Source organism: Diaphorina citri, unplaced genomic scaffold (assembly GCF_000475195.1).
Source record: "Diaphorina citri unplaced genomic scaffold, Diaci psyllid genome assembly version 1.1 scaffold162, whole genome shotgun sequence".
NCBI classification, from domain to species: domain Eukaryota; kingdom Metazoa; phylum Arthropoda; class Insecta; order Hemiptera; family Psyllidae; genus Diaphorina; species Diaphorina citri.
The window spans coordinates 24,529-40,956 of NW_007377599.1; the positions used below are offsets into that span (position 1 = coordinate 24,529).

Below are 16,428 nucleotides of genomic sequence, written 5' to 3' on the forward strand. Positions count from 1 at the left end.
GCTACTCAGTTAACAAGTCATCCTAACTCTGTATATCTATCTATAGGAAGTCGAAAAATGAGTCTAATGTTCGCGTTTGGGTGTTTCTTGAGCATTTCTCAACTCGTGGTGCTTGAGAGTCAAACCAAACGTATAGTAAATTAATGAAGAGTTTTATAACGTTCTAGATCTTAATTTCCTGGTTTGAAACATCTGATGTGCTCTCTGGTTACATTATTTTTATTGCCTATCTTTTTTTCTTAATTTTTTACCTATTTGTAGAGCAAGTGATCAACATATCAAATACAAAATCGCCAGCCTAGTTTGTGAGCTCTGTAAGGGCTAGATCGCGGATTCGAACAAACTTTTTCCCGCACGGGACGAACTTTATCCCCAACAGATAAGGTTCGTTCTCGGAACGGTTCTCATTTTCCTATCCAGTACTCTTTCTCTTTGCTTTCGGAACGGTAAGACCTTGGGCATTTACATGCCCCTCGATCAAACCTCTTTTTTTTAAGTGTTTCTTTCCTCGTTTATTTCAGGCGAGTTTCAGCCCGATGGCGAGTGGTCGGACGATGAGGAAACGATAGAGCGAGAAGAAGAACAAGTGAAGCCAACGGAACAAGAGCGGGAGATTGAAATGTTGCAGAAGGAGTCAGAACTTTCCCTGGATGACATTCTAGACCAGCTGCCTCCTGGATATTTGGAACAGAGGGCCAAGGATATTGAGGTACGTAAAGACAAGAGGTGGATTGTTAAAGTTGAGCAAAGTTGTGTATGTAATGTAATGTAAATGCAGTTTCTTTGTGTTATTATATCACAACTTTGGTGTTCACTGCAGCATTGTAGAATTTTTTCCAATATCTCAATAATCCTAACATCCAATGTTTACCTACCATGCTGGCACCGGTCGCTATGCGCATTTATACATATGTCATAGCTACTCATTTTCCTCATCCAGTCACGGAATCAATCATTTGCATGATACAAATTTCATGACCCCGCCGGGAATCGAACCCGGGTCTCCCGCGTGCAAGGCGAGTGGGGTTAGGTTGAACACAAAAAGGAGCTTCCTTTTCCATTGTCGTAGCTTCTGAATAATTGCCCGAAGAGTAGGTAGCTCTGGAAAAACGCTCCATTGTGTTTTGCATCTCCAAATTAGTTGCTTCCGTCGTGTGTGTGTGAAGTGATTGACCGCAAAGATGCTACAGTAAAACAGAGAACGCTTGACACTTTGTATGAAAACCTCCAGCCGTGTTTTCCTACGTTACAAGTGTACTCTGACACCTAAACGGCCTTTTTTGAGAAACTCCCGTAAATCTGGTATGTAACTTCACTCGAAACTTCGGTGAATTTGAACAGAATTACCTAATTTCTGTGTCCATCTGTTCTCAAATGGTTTGCCACAGAAAATTTTTGCCATTTACCTACATACTACATTTAGATTTTGAACAGTACAGGGCCAGGGGGCTAGGAAGATTTTGATTTGATAGATCAGTAGGTATTTAATCTTCTGATCAGTAGCTATTCAATATTAAGAAGGTATTCTGAGTTCTGATGAGTAGAATAGAATATACCTTGTTTATCCTACTGGGATAGGACTGAAAAGTCCCTTTACCCCCGCAGTCTAATCAAGGTCTCATATATTTTGACATATTATGGGGAACGCATATTACAATTATTAGAGTATTTTTCTTCACTTTTTTCTGTAGGTTTTCAGGTTAGGTTTCAGGCAAGGAGTAGTTATTCAAAGTTCTGATATCTACGCAATACTAATCTCGGTAGAAGCGCATTTACGTTAGGTAGTACGTGTTTCTGGCTGAAATATCACTACATACCCTTGACTTTTAAACTTTAAACGTATTAACCCTATTTATCTCTCCCTGTTTCAGAGTTGAGTGACGAGGACGACAATCTGACGGGCAGCGACGACCAGGGCTCGTCGGCCGACGACCTCGACGACAACGATGACCTCACCTCCGCCCGCTCCCTCGATCAGGAGACGGACTCCGGGCTCAGCTCTCTCCTAACGGATCCGAGCGCCGGGGCCGGCGGGCTGAGTTCGCTACTCGCGGAATCGACAGGTTCGGCGGGCGGGCCGGGGGCTAGCGCCGCGGGCACGGGACCTTCTGCTGGCCGAGAGGGGAAAGATGAGGCCGAGGCGGATAAGAAGATGAACGATGTGGCCGCCCTGGCCGAGAGTATACAGCCGAAAGGTGAGATATGGTTGCGTGTGTGGCGGCTTTGCCTACCTTTTGTCCTGTCTTCATTCATTGTTTTTTTTCCCCTTCATCTGAGAGTACACAAAAGAATATTCTGTTCCTTCATCTTGATTTATTTTCTGTTTATCTTCTATTTTTTTCCGTCCTTCAATCTTAGTTTATTTATTAGTTTTATTACCTACTTACTATTTTTTTTTTTAAGCAAATACTTTCATAATATTTATTAATAACTCAAGCTCAGAACTCATACATAATAGAACAAAAACAAAAAAAAAGTATTGAGCCTGAGCCAGGGCTTTACGATGCGCCGCCTCCGGCCGCCAGACTCGGCCATACTCGAGCTGGACAAGACCGCCGCTCAACAACCGCCCCCGCCTCTGCCCCGCGGCAAACCCAAGTTACGAGTGCGGTGCAAAGATCCTAAGGTGAGAACGATTTTTAATTTTCTGTGTTTGCCCAGTTCTTAGACCAGCCATTCACTATCAGTTAGACGTAACGACAGGTACACCTGATTAAATCCGCCTTATATTGTGTATGCTTATCCGGTAGACCTGACAGACGGACCTTTTCAGCCGTATCTGTCAAAAAATGGTTTTTGGAGGATTTTTTTTTTACTTTTTCTCACACAAATGAGTTCTGATCTCGAAATTTGTCGCAACTCCTCCATTGGCTATATAGTTTAGACGAGGAGTAAACTAAAAAAAATGAACAAATAGGTAAATATGAGTTCAACAAAAAAAGTTGAACAGTGAGAACGTACAACAAGATAAAACTATAAAAGAACTTCTCATTTTCTTAATCTCGTCCGTATGTAACAGAAAGAAATAGTCAAGGGATATCAGTTATAATAATAATAACCATACAGTAGTGTTCAACGTATTAATCGTTGAAATTTTTAGATATCCTCCAAATTTTAAATTTGGATGATTTTTCCGTATTTACCATTTTACCAATTTACCATTTTACCCCTCTATTTCCATATTTTCCATTCTGTTCTGTGTTTTCCAGGCGTCTTCGGTGACCCCGAGTCCTGGCAGTGCCGTAGGGTCCGCGGGGAGCGCGGGCGTCACCACGTCCCAACAGTCTCCCACTGTTCAACTGTTCACCTCGACCCTAGTCCCAATGAGTACCGCGCCCACTCTGACCAGTAGACTAAGCAGTCCCGGCTCGGGCGGGCCGGGACAGGTCGGGTTCGTGACGGGAACGGCAGCTGTGGGGCCGGGAGGAACGATCACGACCCCGTCGGGAGCCGTGCTGCGAGTGACGGGGCCGGGAGGTGAGTTTTTATTTACTTTTTTTTTATATTTATCGTAAATTTCAGAGGATTTTCAGCTGATGTGACCAGTGCTAGGGGAAAAATGTAGGTACTTCAGTACTTCTTCACCTTTTTCCCGTTTATTCCCACCCACATCCCAAAAAATTACAAAAATAGGGGGTCTTTTTTTTTACTCAGCCTTTGCCAGTCAGTTTAGACAGGAAACATTTCCTTTGCCAAACACTGTAATGGCTTCTTCAAATTTCTGACAATGAAGCCTTTTTTTTTTTCTTTTTTTTTTAAGCCTTACCTACCAAAGGCCGGATGTGGCCCTTAAATGATTGATTTGCAGATAGGGGATAAATATTGTCATTTGTATTTTTGGTTGGAAGCTGGTTATGGAATACCACGTGACAATGATTTTTTACAATGATTGGTTACAATCGAAATTTTTCTGCATTTTAGATCAGGTGGCTATATCATACCACATTGTTGGATTGTAGTCACCTTTTGCACGAATGCTACATGAATCGCTGTTGAGCAAATAACCAGCTTATGTCAAATATACGATTCGGTTTTATTTGACTGTCTAGATTTTTGCTTACATTGTTTATCCCTCTAAATGGTACATAGTAGATGGAGTAAAAATTGCTAGGTTTAGTCCTCTAAGTAAAGTTTTTTTTTAGCCAGCTTAGTTAGATTTGAAACTTGCACGCCTGACTTTTTAGCGCTAAATCGTGAGTTCGCTTCCCGCTCGGGGAGAAGTTTATCCTAAACCAGTGCTTCTCAAACTTGTTGCTACCGTATCACACTTTTCAAGATGCCTATATAATGAAGCTGGCACACTAGAGTGCTGCGGCACACAGTTTAAGAAGCACTGTCCTAAACAGATGGGGTACGTTCTCAGAACGGTTGGCTTTCTTCCATTCCGTTATTCTTCAAATCTTCATTCGCCGATTCTCTCTATAAAACAAACATATTTTTCTTTTAAAGTGGTAATTATCGAATGTTGAACTGCCACCGGCTTTCTTTCCTTCCAATTAACCCTTTAACTCATGGTGTCCCTTTAACCCATTTTGCAGAGTGAGGGCGGTAGATCTTACCAGCTCTTTTCCTCCCAATTAACCCTTTAACTCATATTCTCCCATTAATCCTTTGTTGCAGGGTGAAGGCGGTAGATCGCGAGGGGATGACCAGGGAGCAGACTCGGATTATTCAGCGGCCTCGTCCGATATTTCTTCGGACGATGAACAAACTCTGGATGAACAAGAGGCTGCCGAGGCTCGGGACGCGAGTGCCCTGGATCCTGCCAGCGAGGTAATTAGCCTCTCTTAATAGTGTCACCTTTTTACTTTCCTTTTTAATTTAATTGGGCCGTCCAGATTCTTTCGTAATTCCGAGGCCAAAATTAAAATCCAAATCAAATCATGAATTCCGTGCGGTAAAGCAGAGCTTCAGTGGGTATCACAGCACTACTAAGTGCCTCTTTTACTATTAATTCTCATCTACTCGCATCATCAATCTTTTTACTCGGGTAGACTTGAATATCCTCACGAGGCTGAGTGCACTTCGAACTCCAAGCACAGAGCCGAACAAAACTTCGAACCCGGGACCTCCGGCGTGCAAGCCTAGTGTAATACCTCCATTCGGCCATGGAGGGTGTCTCTTCTCGCCCATCTGATGAGAGTCTAATGTAATAATAATAATAGTGCTTATTTATACTGCTCGCATAAGACTGTAAAGTCCCTTTACTCCAGCAGTAGGCTACTACTATTATTGTGGATACACTTGAACCGAAATAATGGCTTTGCTGTTCGGAAGTTGGATGTAATTTAATGTAAATCAGACAAATGAGTAATTACCTAACAAAGATATATCTTAATTTTTACTTGGGTTTTCTTTTATTTATTTTTTTTATTTTTTTTTTTTTTTTTTTGGAAATTTGAATCAAGTTGAGTTACATGATGACAGAATTTTCACATTGTCCATATTCTCCTATGTGATGGTACAATAAGCTCAACAGGCCTGATAACTCAGCTTTTCAATCCTAACATTAATTATATCCTGATAACAGACAGCATTGCTGCCTTACGAAAAAATTGGAAATATTCACTTCTTTTCTTAAGTCCTTCGTAAGCTCGGAGTGCAATTTTTGGAATGATGATAAGATGAAAATGGTTTCGCGACTTATGTTTGCAGAATTACCATCATATTGAGGATAATCTCACACATGGCCTTGCTGCTTAGCGTGTAAATAAATAAAATATTGATAAAATTCCATACCTCGGCTGGGATTGAACCCACGCCCTCCTGTTTACCAGGCGAGCGCCTTGACCACTACTATGTTTGCAGAATTACCATGTTGACCGAATTTCATCTGGCTGTCTGACCTTATAAACAACATATGTTAGTATTCCAGTCTTTTTCTTTTTGCTCAATGGACGAAATTGGCCTTTTCGAAACGAGACCTATCAATTTATAGTACCTATTGAGTTTTCGGTTGAAAATGCAAGTTCGAGGAACATTTAATTTAGAGTATTTAGACCATGAAATATGTAATGATGAAAAACATATTGACAGGAAAGAGTTATGAATCTTGTGTGATTACTCTATGGCGAATTTTGTCTGAACATATTTCATGGACATATTTTATCTAACTAAATCCTCAATTCTACTTTGTAAACTATAACTTTCCCCTCCTTTTACTTTGCTATTCGAAATTTACATATCGAAGTTAGTATTTTCACCTTAAGGCCAAAATAAATTCTGTGGGACTTTCTATAACTTTCTCTTCTTTACGTTTTCAGGATACACTCTCGAGTCTACTACCGTGGCCACACCGGTGCCGTTCCTTCTTCAGTTCCCGCTGCGCGAGTACCAGCATGTCGGACTGGACTGGCTGGTCACCATGTACGAGCGGGGACTGAACGGGATCCTCGCTGATGAAATGGGACTGGGCAAGACCATTCAGACCATATCCCTCCTCGCGCATCTCGCCTGTGAGAAAGGTAAGGACTGGCCAGCCCCTGGCTTAAAATGGGACTTCATGGGTGGGGGCAGAAGGGTACTTTGTGGCAGTTAAAATAGGTCTTTTTAGTACGTAATGGGACTTTTTAGTCCTTGCTGACGAGATGGGACTGGGCGAGACCATTCAGACCATCTCCCTCCTCGCGCACCTCGCCTGTGAGAAAGGTAAGGGACTGGTTAGCCCAGGCTTCTTTTTGTGTGGGACTGGTAGCAAAATTTTCGTTGCAGGTTGTTCTATAGAGGAGGAGAACTATCGATAGTCGGCGCCATCGATAGTTTTCGATAGTTTTTTTTTTTTATTACATATTTTCCTTGTTTCTAAAGGTCTTATCCCCCAAAAGGACCCAACCTAACCTAATTTAAAGAATTTTTTTATCTGTACACGTATTAATAATTTAGGTCACAGGCTTTTATTTCAACATGAAAACTATCGATAGTCAAGCTTCAACTATCGATAGCGTTCGATAGTCAAAACTATCGATAGTTCTCCTCCTCTATTGTTCTAAGAAGACTAGCTAGCTATTTACGCTTAGCGGTCTGTCAGGCGGTTGGAACATGTGTGGCGAAACAAGCTCGAGACCTTGTTCTATCGGAGGGTCTGCGCGTGAGTGGCGGTACAAAAATCTAATTGATTTCGGGACGATAAAACCTTAGCAGTTACAGTTCCTTCTATCTAACCTCTGTAGCTATATTACATATTGAGCAGATTTAAGCGTTTTCATTTGTCCAAGTTTATACATGAACATTTCACATATCCATGATGTTTCGTGTGGCAGACAGGACATACAGTAATTCCTGGAAATTCCGCTAGGAGTGCTTGCTACCTGTCGTGTCGTACTACTAGGAATTTCTGGGGTACATTTGGTTCAATTTTCCTGGAGAATATCTCATCTTTTTTAATACTTACTTATCCGTGACCAAATGAATTCAGCATGTGAACCTCCAGAAATGAGATATGGTCTTATTTTATTGTGTCGTTATCTAATGCTTGAGATTGGCTATTATGTTTTTTTTTTATGACTATTATAACTCATATTTTTTTTTTTATTGTTATTTATTTCTTTTTTGTCCTTTCCCCTTTTCTCTTGTGGTTTACAATATTTATGTAGGAGTGTTGGTGTCCTCAATGAAAATTCGAGAGAGAATCAAATTAATATTTATTTCTTAACGCAGCTACCATTGTTTTGACAATTACCTATAACTCTTTATTGACATTTTGCAAATTACACAATTACAACAGGGCTTGATTATTCCTAAGGTAATCTCTGTTTTGGTTTGGTTTCCACGAAATGGTTATGATGAAGCGACAACATTGTCTGAAACCCCACTTGATGTTTCATCTTGTTTTTCATGTATTAGCTCTAACTGAACTGTTTCATTGAAACCTATTGCCCTGGATAGCCAGGGAAAAGAGCCCTAGCTTTAACTTCAAGCCTAGGGCGTTAAAAAGGGAAAGCAAAGGCATGAAAGATTTAATCAGGTCGCAGTAATATAGGGCCGATGTCTCTACTTACACCAATACCAAAATGCTAGGAAAACAAACCAATTCTTCAAGTATCACTATACTTTTTACCTTCTTCTTCATATCGGCAATTCTAAATGTCTCTTTTGATGTTTCCATGAAATAGTTATGATGAAGCGACAACATTGTCTGAAACCCCACTTGATGTTTCATCTTGTTTTTCATGTATTAGCTCTAACTGAACTGTTTCATTGAAACTTACTAGGGAAAGATTAAAAGTTTATTCTTTAGAAACGTTAAATTTGATTAATTTCCTAATGAAATATGTAATGATGAAAAACATATTGACAGGAAAGAGTTATGAACCCTGTGTGATTACTCTATGGCGAATTTTGTCTGAACATATTTCAAAAGTCATTTAGTTTTGAATCCCGGAGAACTTTTTACAGACCTCCATTTCTTTGTAAAAGATTAATTTTATTTTTGAGTTTTAATGATGAAAAATTCACTTTACATGAACGAACACCTTTGTGTGATTACTTCTAATGGCGAATTTTGTCTGAAAAAAATTCCTCTCCTTTATGACTTGGTAAAATAATTGTGTTCAAGGATTGATTTTGAGAATTTAGAGGAACAATATTTTTTAAATATATTCTTTGAAAACATGGTTTTCTGTGGGAAATTTTCGTGATGAAAAATTCACATTGCATGATCGAACACCTTTGTGTGATTACTCTTCATGGCGAATTTTGTCTGAAAATGTCCACTTCCCACAGCTTGATTGAAAGCACCAAGGTGATTTTTTTTGTGTCTATCCCAATTATGTAGCAAAATTATGTCTTTTTTTCTGTGGAGTTTTTAATGATGAAAAATTCACAATGCATGATCGAACACTTATTGTGTGATTACTCTTTATGGCGAATTTTGTCAAAATTTCTACTTTCATTAATATTGGGACGCAAGGAGAAAAATGACATAATAGTCAATCTCAAGCATTAGATAACAACAACAACAACAACAACGACAACAACAACACAACAACAACAACTTTCATTAATATAATGAGAAAGAATTGAAATCGGTCCGAATTTTCGTCAATTTAGTGGTAATATCCTTTTTATTAAGGACTCCCGAGTTCAAAGTCCGTTTTCATATGCCGGTCTTTAATAGGAAGTCGTATGATGTTCACATGTCATGCTTTTATTTTGCTTGTGGTACTAATATTTACCTTCCTTCTTCTTTACATCACTTTTGTTATTTCATACAGTGTTTATAATGTAATAGGGTGTTGCCATTATGTAATATTTTGTCAATTGCGAATTTTGTCTGAAAAACTTCCACCTTCCACGTGGGCATAATATTCTAGTAGATAGTAGAAATGAAGAACCTAACGTATGTAAGTACCTGCCCAATGTATCATCATTGAAAAAAAATCAATAATAATCAAATGATCTCATTTTTTCCTCTTCAGGTATCTGGGGCCCACACTTGATCGTGGTGCCCACTTCGGTTCTGCTCAACTGGGAGATGGAACTCAAAAAGTGGGCGCCTGGGTTCAAAGTGCTCACCTACTATGGGAACATCAAGGAGCGGAAGGCCAAACGTCAGGGCTGGACCAAGCCGAACAGTTTCCATGTGTGTGTTACCTCGTATAAGCTGGCTGTGCAGGTATGGAAATACGAAATTTTGCTATCAATTCAAGTTAAAAGACTCCTGTGATTTGGGTTAAAATGGAGAATTTTTCGTTGTAAGAAAAAAAAAAAAAAAAAAAAAAAAAAAAAAAAAAAAAAAAAAAAAAAAAAAAAAAAAAACATAATAATCAAAATATAAGTATGTACAGCTATACAGGAATACAGGTCACTCCTCGATCGTAGGAGCATTTTACTTTTTCAATAGTCCTGCTATTTTATTTTAAAAAAATAGCATTTTTATTCTTCGTTCATTTCTGTTTCATGTATTTTATTTTCTGTAGCGGAACATTAGGGGCAGAGAAATAGGAGGGCGTAAATCTATTGAACTATGACATTTTTCTCCCCATGTACATAGATATACCCATATAATTGTGTGTACAATATATAATATACTATATACATATTGTATACAGGGTATCATCAAAAGTGAAGAAATCACCCGGATATCTCGAGTAGATACCGATTGAGTTTTGGTAAAAAGATAAACACGTAGGTATAGGAACTATAGGACTATAGGGGTATTGGCTTAACAGGGCTGTTAAGCTAAGGGGCTGTTTAAGGCTGGAAAGAAGGTTGGTGAAAACCACCATCAACCATTCGGCCACAGAAGTGGACGCATTTTTGATATCTCTTGCTCCTTTTTTTTTCCTTAGGATCTTTAACTTTTTTTTTATACTCGTCATTCGCTTCGTCCGTTTTGTGAGCACCTTGATCAAACTTGCCAAAATTTTAAATTATTTTATTGTTTACATAGATTACTTCTATCTGGTGTGTTTTCTCTCTGCGCAGGATCACCAGAGTTTTCGTCGGAAGGCGTGGAGGTATTTGATTCTGGACGAAGCTCAGAACATCAAGAATTTCAAGTCACAACGGTGGCAGCTCCTCCTGAATTTCAACACAGAGAGGTAAGAACTCATTCACTTCTCGATAAATTACCTATATCAATAGATCAGTTGCGCTTACTTGGGTGGTGTTTCAAAGTCATAGAGCAGGAAAAATGAGGACCAACGGAATTTTCCTTTTTTTTCTTTCATAGTACACAAATTAGCTAAAAACCTGTATCATAGTACACAAGTTAGCTAAAAACCTGTATCATAGTACACAAATTAGCTAAAAACCTGTATCATGATTGATTCCGTGATTGGCTGTTGCGGGGCCCACTCAGCCTCGTGAGGAAAATGAGTAGCTATGACATTATTGAGAAAATCCTACAATGCTGCAATGAGCACCAAAATTGTGACATAATAACACAAAGAAACTGCATTTACATTTTTTTTTCTTCAGCCAAACTTAGAAGAATTCTCGATCCCAATGCAAACGCCATCCAAGAACGGGAAATTCTGGCCTGAAAATGTCCACCTCGGTAGGAGATTCAAGCCGTGCACATTACGGGTTGAAAATTTTCGCGCCCGGCCAGGATTCGAACCTTGTACGTTCTGGTAACCTAGTTAGTAGTGGTAACAATATCGATTTACAACAGGTGGCAACAACAACAATAATATTGATAACCAGGTGATAACAAAAAACGTCAGAGGACTCATAAATCCCACAGCCATGAACTTGATAGATGTCAAGTATTGTTATGTTAATAGGTAGGTATAGATGTCATGTATTGTTATGTCATAAACCATTGGGTAATTACCTTGTGTTTGGGGTCTGAGGCAGGTACCCGTGTCAGCAGTTCACAAAATTTTTATACAGGTCCCAGTCAGTCCGTCATTCATACTCATATTTGTGACACTCTCCTGGGGGACCATGCCACTCGCATTGAAAGACAGCCACTTTACTGATGCACCCTAGCATCGTTTGTACCTTGGTCTCTGGAGATGATGGCATTTAAGGCTTGACATTGACATAGAGTTCCAACAGCCAGCCTAGTTATCTTGTAGGGTAGCGCGCCTCCCTTGTAAGCGCTAGATTGATGATCGACTCTCTCCCGGGGAGAACTTTATCCTAACAGATAAGGTTCGTTCCCGAAACGGCTGGCTTTCTCCTATCCTGTCTTCCTTGTATTTATTTTAGGGGCAGCTGTTTTGCAGACAATAGCTCGGTAGAGACGTATATAGGTGCTCACTTGCTCAGGCACTAAGGCACTAGTTTTGTTCTTGTTCTATTGTACGATTTATTGTTCGCCTCAAAAACAGCATAGATAAATAGATAGGTGTGTACTACTCTGATAACCGAGTTCATGGTTCTGTTTTATGATCTACAACTCCCAGTGTCTCACTTCCCATGGTGAGAGAATTGTAACTTGATGAATGATGAGTGTGCCATTGACTCCAAGATGGATGATGATCTTGGATCTATTTGGTGCAGGTACATAATAATATCATCTCGTCATCAGAAAATACGAACCACATTTCAAAGATCTTCTTTCGCCTTTTACCGTCTACAGACGGGGTCGGCGTTTTTCGTCAGCCTCTCAATCAGCCCTAACTAGGGTGATTGCTTTGGGCTGACATTGGGCTACAAATTGTACGAGTGTATGCGATTCGCACTCAACCTTTGCTGTTTCTTTAGCAAGGGAAATTCAGACTGGTATACTTCCTGTTTAAAGTCCCCCAGCCAGACTAAGCTAGTCTACTCCTAACGTCCCCCAGCCAGACAATCATCATTACCATAAAACAATAATTATACTTACCCTAAGTATTAGGTGTCATCCAAAACGTTACTAGCCTCGTGTTAGAATAGAATAGAATAGAATAGAATAGAATATACCTTGTTTATCCTGCCCGAATAGGACTGAAAAGTCCCTTTACCCCAGCAGTCTAAACAAGGTCTCGTATATTTGATGGGTTAAAGAATAATACACACAACTAACAATTCAGTAAAAAGACCTTGCTTAACTAGAGACGCACTATAGACGCACTTAACTATAAACATGTTACGCACAAAACTGCTGCTGGCAACTTATGGGACACGAGACTTTTCGTCGCGAGACACATTGAATAATCAATTGAATATTTGAATCCATGTGAATCTATATTCTTATGGTAATAATCTAATAATAATTACTTGGTTATGTGTGAAATTCTAATGAGGGACATTAGTAGACATTACTAACATTGCTGCTGCCAAACTATCTAATGTCGTGACACGAGACTTCCAAAGACACAGACGCCTGATTAAGAAGATAAGAGATGATCTTGTAACAAAAATCGTTCTGGCAATCAGAAAACACGCAAACCACTCGCAGAAACTCACCTCACGTGTCTAAATCTGATCAGAGCAACCTGATTTTGTTGGATTAAAAAAAAAAGAAGAAAAGAAAAACGTACCTACACAGACGTAAATTCCTAATGCCTTGGCTGGGATTGAACCCACGCCCTCCTGTTTACCAGGCGAGCGCCTTGACCACTACACCACCGAGGTAGGTAAATCATCTTGGACCCGAACGTGGCGTAGCTCGAGTCGCGGAGATAGCACGATGAATGCACCAGTCCCCAACGGTGCACTGAACGCAACGTTTGGCGTTGTTGGTGTCCGGAGGCAGGGCCGTACCCAGGATTTTGTCGAGGGTGGGGGGGAGCGAGTAAAAACAGTGATGTACCGGGGGAGAAATGTTCCAAATTTTCGGAGCCTGGCCTACAGTAAAGGAGAAAATTTGAGCTCGGGCCCCCTCGCCCCAATCCTAAATACGGTGACCATCTGGGCACTCGCGTGCCGCCGGCTTTTCCCGGCCGCCCGGCCACTCTTAAGCTGGGTGAGTTTATTGAGAGGCGGCCGGTAGCTTGCCGCTGAATGAAGGCCAATCGTCCGTCACTAAAGAAAAACACTGGGCTTCAGGAAAAACAAGTAGAAAGGATATATTATATTATGATAGCAGGTCTTAAAATTAAATATCACCCACCTACTGTGAACTTTTTAGATTGGAATTTTTTTTTATTTATTTATTTAAATCTTTGTTGGTATTTAAATTGACACAGATCCAACTACGTATTACAAATCGGCTGTTACAAATTCTTTGCAATTTTTGTTGCAGAACTTCGTGAGTTTGAACAGTAGTTTGTCCAACTCCCTAAAATTTCCGAAAGAAAAGCTTTTGAAAACTATGGTAGTTGTCTATTTGTATTTATATATTCTGTTGTTGACTTGTGTTGTAGGCTTCGGTGCGGGTGGTGATTGTCAACAACAGCGCGACCAACAATAACAACAAGGTGGTGAAGACGCATGCCATCAACATTGGAAACATTCTGGTCCGACAGATCATTTGTCAGGGTGGTATCCAAGGTAAGTTAGTAGGCGTCCACAACGGAGAACCAACCATAGCCTAGTACCGACCCAAGAGAAAATAAACCATGCTGATGAATAGAAACGTCCTCAACGGAGTATTGACCAAACCTCGCAGAAAATGGAGAATTTGAGCTGAGTATTTTTTCTGCGATGGTCGAGGGGGGTCTCTTCTCGTCCATCTGATGAGAAGATGACCTGGTCCCTATGACTATTTAAATGATGAGATAGGAACTTTTTATTATTTTTTCTTTTCCGTCCAATTTCATATGCAAGTTGAGTTATATGATGACAGAATTTCACATTGTCCATATTATCTCTTATGTGATGGTACAATAAGCTCAACAGGCCTGATAACTCACCTATTCGTTTGGAATCTCATTGATATACAATTGCCGATTCGTTTATTTAATTTTATTTTTTTCTAAATTTTTAAGGAGTAAATATTTTTGTCCTTTTAAAACATTACTTTTTTGTCCAAAATTCATTGTGCACATTTTTGGAATGATGATAAGATGAAAATGGTTTCGCGACTTATGTTTGCTGAATTACCATGTTGACCGAATTTCATCTGGCTGTCTGACCTCTCTTTACTAAATTAATTTTTGTTGACTGCATAAAAAGTTTTCCCTACCATAATAAAAACAAACAAACAATACGAGAGAGCTTAGGTACTAAAGAGATTTTAACCATGATTTGTCCTTTTCTATCCCTAATTTGTTTCCAAAACTAGATGCTGATATAGTTGTCTAGTAACTAGTTCAAGTACTAACTTTGATGTCTCGTACTTTTTCCCTTCATATAACGTGGTGAGTTCTAGTACTAACTTTGATTTTTCGTACATTTCTCGTACTTTTCCCAGGGAACGTGGTGAGTTTGGCGAGTAGAACGACGAACGCTCTGACCAGCGCTATTTTTAGGGTGTTAGAGCAGCGGGTCTGTCCACATCTAGTACGCTTAATACGTCTAGTTCTATTAATAATTTTAATTTCTCGTACTTTTTTCAGGTAACTTGGTGAGTTTGGCGAGTAGAACGACGAACGCTCTGACCAGTGCTATTGTTACGGTGTCGGCAGCGGGCCTCTCCACATCTAGTACGCTTAGTACGAGCGGCAGTGATGCAGCGGGCGGCACGCTTAGGCGGAGAAAAACGGTGGATAATGCTACCGGTTCGTCGGAGAACGAGTCGACCTCTGCGTCGACAGCGTCCAATTTGTTTGTCAAAGTAAGTTTTGCCTCCTGTTCCACATTCGCCCGCTCGTTTTTTCTTCGTCGGTATTTGTGGGATAGAGATTTTACGTCAAAATTGTTGTCATCTTTAGAGATGAAAGTACCCTCCATTCGATTTCTTTGCACGGGAATTTGGCTAGTGTTTTATTAAATAATTAATAAATACCGTGTCTTTGTGTTATTACATCACAACTTTGGTTCTCACTGGAGCATTGCATTGTAGGACTTTCCAAATATCTCAATTGTCAATTCCTAACACCCAATGTTTACCTACCATGCTTTCACTGGTCGCTATGTGCATTTATACTGTACATCACTACTCATTTTTCTCACGAGGCTGAGTGTCTCAAAATCAATCATTTGCATGATACAATTTTTTTTACCCCGCCGGGAAACGAACCCGGGTTTCCCGCATGCAAGGCTAGCGCAGTGACCACTACGCCATTTGAGCTGACGCTAAACTCATTTGATTTATTTGCAGCCTAGTCTAGAAGAGAAGCGACGCGCGCGTCGGGAAGCTCAGCTCGCGTTAGCAGCCCGCGTCAACGCACACCGTCTGGAGCAGCCTTGTCTTCTGTACGGATCCGAACTTCGGACTCTGCTCCGAATAAGACCGGACCTGCCCGAAGCGAACGATCTCGTTGTGCCTGGCTACGAGGCCAGAGTGGAACAACTGAAGGATGTGTTCGACAAGTGAGTAGTTTGTAGCTGAATTTTATCTATTAAGGTTCGCTAAATTAGCTTAATTTTACGGATAAAGATTTGACGAAATTTTCTATAAGGATTAGCTAAATTTGAAATATTTAATTAGCTCAATTAATGATCTATATATAAAGATTAGTTAATTTTTTTATAAATACCTATTTAAATTTAATTACCTCAATTAATTATTGTCGATAGGAAAAAGGATTGGCTTAATTTTTGATATTGAAATTATCAACCAAATTTTCTATGAAGTTGTCGTTCCTTGCTTTTTTTTTTTTTTTTTTTTTTTTTTTTTTTTTTTTTCCTCCATTGAGTAGTTACTTTGAAATTGTAGAGACCAGTGGCGGCATTACCATATTTATATCTTGCATGGTAACTTCTCCCCCCCTGTTGTTGTGCAATGTTGTGTCGATCCTATGATGATAGAACCGTTTCTACCTTACTAATATGTTCATCATCAGCTCTGTGACGTCATGTTCAGTTTTTGATATGTGACGTCACGCCCTATTGATGACAAGACCGAGGCATTTGTCTGAGGATAACACAGTCACACGATTTTCGAGATTTGAACTCATCTTGCAGTCGATTTTGAGGTTTAAATTTGAGTCGATTAAAAGTCCTTTTTTT

At 39.8% G+C, this 16,428-nt stretch overlaps 1 protein-coding gene across 1 annotated transcript in view; it reads left to right on the forward strand.

Moving 5' to 3' along the window:
• The window catches only part of LOC103505293 (helicase domino), a 32,618-nt gene that overhangs the window by 11,207 nt on the left and 4,983 nt on the right, over positions 1-16,428 (forward strand). Inside the window, exons 9-17 of the mRNA XM_026820627.1 lie at positions 522-713; positions 1,872-2,195; positions 6,264-6,464; positions 9,417-9,613; positions 10,426-10,541; positions 11,856-11,871; positions 13,740-13,866; positions 14,874-15,091; positions 15,578-15,789. Of these exons, the coding sequence (XP_026676428.1) occupies positions 522-713; positions 1,872-2,195; positions 6,264-6,464; positions 9,417-9,613; positions 10,426-10,541; positions 11,856-11,871; positions 13,740-13,866; positions 14,874-15,091; positions 15,578-15,789 (1,603 nt within the window). The remainder of the gene's footprint in view (positions 1-521; positions 714-1,871; positions 2,196-6,263; positions 6,465-9,416; positions 9,614-10,425; positions 10,542-11,855; positions 11,872-13,739; positions 13,867-14,873; positions 15,092-15,577; positions 15,790-16,428) is intronic.